Source organism: Scylla paramamosain, chromosome 1, assembly GCF_035594125.1.
Source record: "Scylla paramamosain isolate STU-SP2022 chromosome 1, ASM3559412v1, whole genome shotgun sequence".
NCBI lineage: Eukaryota > Metazoa > Arthropoda > Malacostraca > Decapoda > Portunidae > Scylla > Scylla paramamosain.
This window is the reverse complement of record NC_087151.1, coordinates 37,147,693-37,150,192: the sequence shown is the minus strand read 5'-3', so window position 1 is coordinate 37,150,192 and position 2,500 is coordinate 37,147,693. Positions and strand designations below refer to the sequence as shown.

At 45.6% G+C, this 2,500-nt stretch overlaps 1 protein-coding gene across 1 annotated transcript in view; it reads left to right on the top strand.

Annotated features, from left to right (window-relative positions):
- Positions 1–284: 284 nt before the first annotated feature.
- The window catches only part of LOC135104983 (neural-cadherin-like), a 52,422-nt gene continuing 50,206 nt past the window's right edge, over positions 285–2,500 (top strand). Inside the window, exon 1 of the mRNA XM_064012836.1 lies at positions 285–1,122. Coding sequence (XP_063868906.1) covers positions 285–1,122 — 838 coding nt within the window. The remainder of the gene's footprint in view (positions 1,123–2,500) is intronic.

Genomic DNA, 2,500 nt, shown 5'->3' with positions numbered 1-2,500 from the left:
CAGCACTCCTTTCTTTATCTCCTTACTTTCCTCCTCCTCCTCCTCCTCCTCCTCCTCCTCCTCCTCCTCCTCCTCCTCCTCCTCCTCCTCCTCATCCTCTTCCTCCTCCTCGTTTCCGTCCACCGCTGCTCGAACACACAGATTTCCCAGCACCAGCGCGGCCTCTGAGGAAACCGAAAGAAAACGAGGAGAAAGAAGAGAGGGAAAGAGTGAGGGCCTCATTCGTGGTGTTTTCAATGCGTCGCTGCCGAGGCGCCTAATCCCTTCTTCCAATCCCGCCGCGGATGAGAGACTGCTGGAAAAAAACACGGAGCAAAGCCGGCGTCGCCTCCATCCAGCCACGTACTTCCTTTACGCGCAACGTCTCGAAACTCCGCTGGTTTCCGCCTGACGCAATACCTCCTGATGTAACACCTGTCCTCTCGATGCAGGAGGGGATAAAGAAAAAGCAAACGTCGCGCTGGAGAGAATATCGACGACATGCCGCTCCTGGACTTCGGGGAGCGCCAGGAAACGTGTCTCGCTGGAAACCAAAACCCACGAGCGATCCTGAGGGGAAGGAGGAGAATCTGTCGCCACCCGCATCTGCAGGAGCGAACTTAGATGAGACCTCAGTGGATGCTTGGGAAATAGATGTACCTAATAAGACTCCAGTGCCCTCTCGCAGCCCTGCCTCCTTGTCTCATTTCTCCTTGTCCTTATCACCTTCCTACTCCTCGTCAGCAATGCCTATACCTAGTGAAAGAAACCTTGCCACTGAACGAAACTTTACAGAGACTCCCCCAGACTATCCACTGAGAGGTACACGTAATCAACACCGGCAGGAGAGGGATACTGATTCCTCTCTTCACCATCTCACGAGTTTCATTGACGTCGACGGCCAGGCTGATGATGATGATGATGAAGTTGGTTACGAGGAATGCGTTTACTTCACACCGCCATCGTTCTCTGTTTCCTCGAAGGACTCTGCCGTGACCACAGAGGAGCCGCAAGGAGTGCTGGGCGAGGTGCAGCACGTGGTGGACACGGTGCTGACAGTGCTAGTGAAGGACATCAATGACAACGCCCCTGTCTTCCCCAACACCACCATCTACGGCAAGGTGGAAGAAAACGGAGCTGCCAGTGAGTAGTGAGATTTTGTTTCTCTCTCTCTCTCTCTCTCTCTCTCTCTCTCTCTCTCTCTCTCTCTCTCTCTCTCTCTCTCTCTCTCTCTCTCTCTCGTTGTGTTGTTGTTGTTGTTCTTGTTCTTGTTCTTGTTCTTCTTGTTCTCTTGTTCTTCTTGTTCTTCTTTTACTTCTTCTTTTCCTTACATTTCTTATTTTTTTTTTTATTCCTCTCCTTCTTCTTCAAGGTTTATCCTCACCTATGAAAGAAAATAACCCGAACTAAGCTGAGCAGGAAACAGGAATTTCTCAAACGATCGCAGAATAGATTAAGTCGACAGGAAGTGCAGCAAGACACTAATAGCTGAGTGAAGAATAACAATGGCAGTGTGTTGATTGGAGTTGAGGCTTCTACTATACTGGCTGCGGCTTCCCGGTCATGTTGAACTGGGAAAAATTAGATTGTTCTAGAAAGAGAGAACGGGTGGCAGGGCAGTGAAGGAGGTGATGGATCAGGGAAACAGTATTAGTTTAGTTAGATTTTTAAAAAGAGTGACAGGAAGGAATTGGTTCTCAAATAGAGTGGTAGATAAATGGAATAGACTCGGTAATAAAGTTGTTAGTTCTGAGTCATTAGGGAGCTTTTAAAAGAAGATTAGACAAATTTATGGATGAGGATGACAGGTGGGAATAGATAGGTATGCTTCATACCAGCACTGTTAGGTGTAGGCCTGATTGCTTCTTGCAGTTTCAGCGTTCCTTATGTTCTTATGTTCTTATGGTGAAGTAAAATAGTAAAAGTAAATTATAAAAAGCCACTAACAAAAATACCTCATTGATATACTTATGAATATTTATGGTTCACAGTAGACGTTAAAGCAAAAAAAAAATAAAAGGAAAAAAAAAAGAGTAATAACCAGATAACGAAACGAAAAGCAGGAAAATATTACGAAGCATACGTATATTTAGCAAAACACTCGGTAAAAAAGTGCTGGCATGCAGTAAGTCTTGCCTCGCAGTCTTGGGATCCTGTAGCCAAGGAAGAATCTGTGGAGATGAATTCTTGTAACTTTTCTTTTTTTATGTGAGAGTGGATCTGGCTGAGAGCAACAAAAAAGACCGAGAGAAAGAGCTTAATTGAAGATGCCAGTTCCAAAAGAGAATTGTTCAAAAAGAAATATCCAAAATGAATTGATGTGTCTAGAAATATTGCACTTGAAAGACTTTAGGTCATAGACAGTAGGAAATGCGGAACCAGGCAAAGAGTTCCAGATTTGTATATCCATTCTCTCTCTCTCTCTCTCTCTCTCTCTCTCTCTCTCTCTCTCTCTCTCTCTCTCTCTCTCTCTCTCTCTCTCTCTCTCTCTCTCTCTCTCTCTCTCTCAGGCAGTTAAACC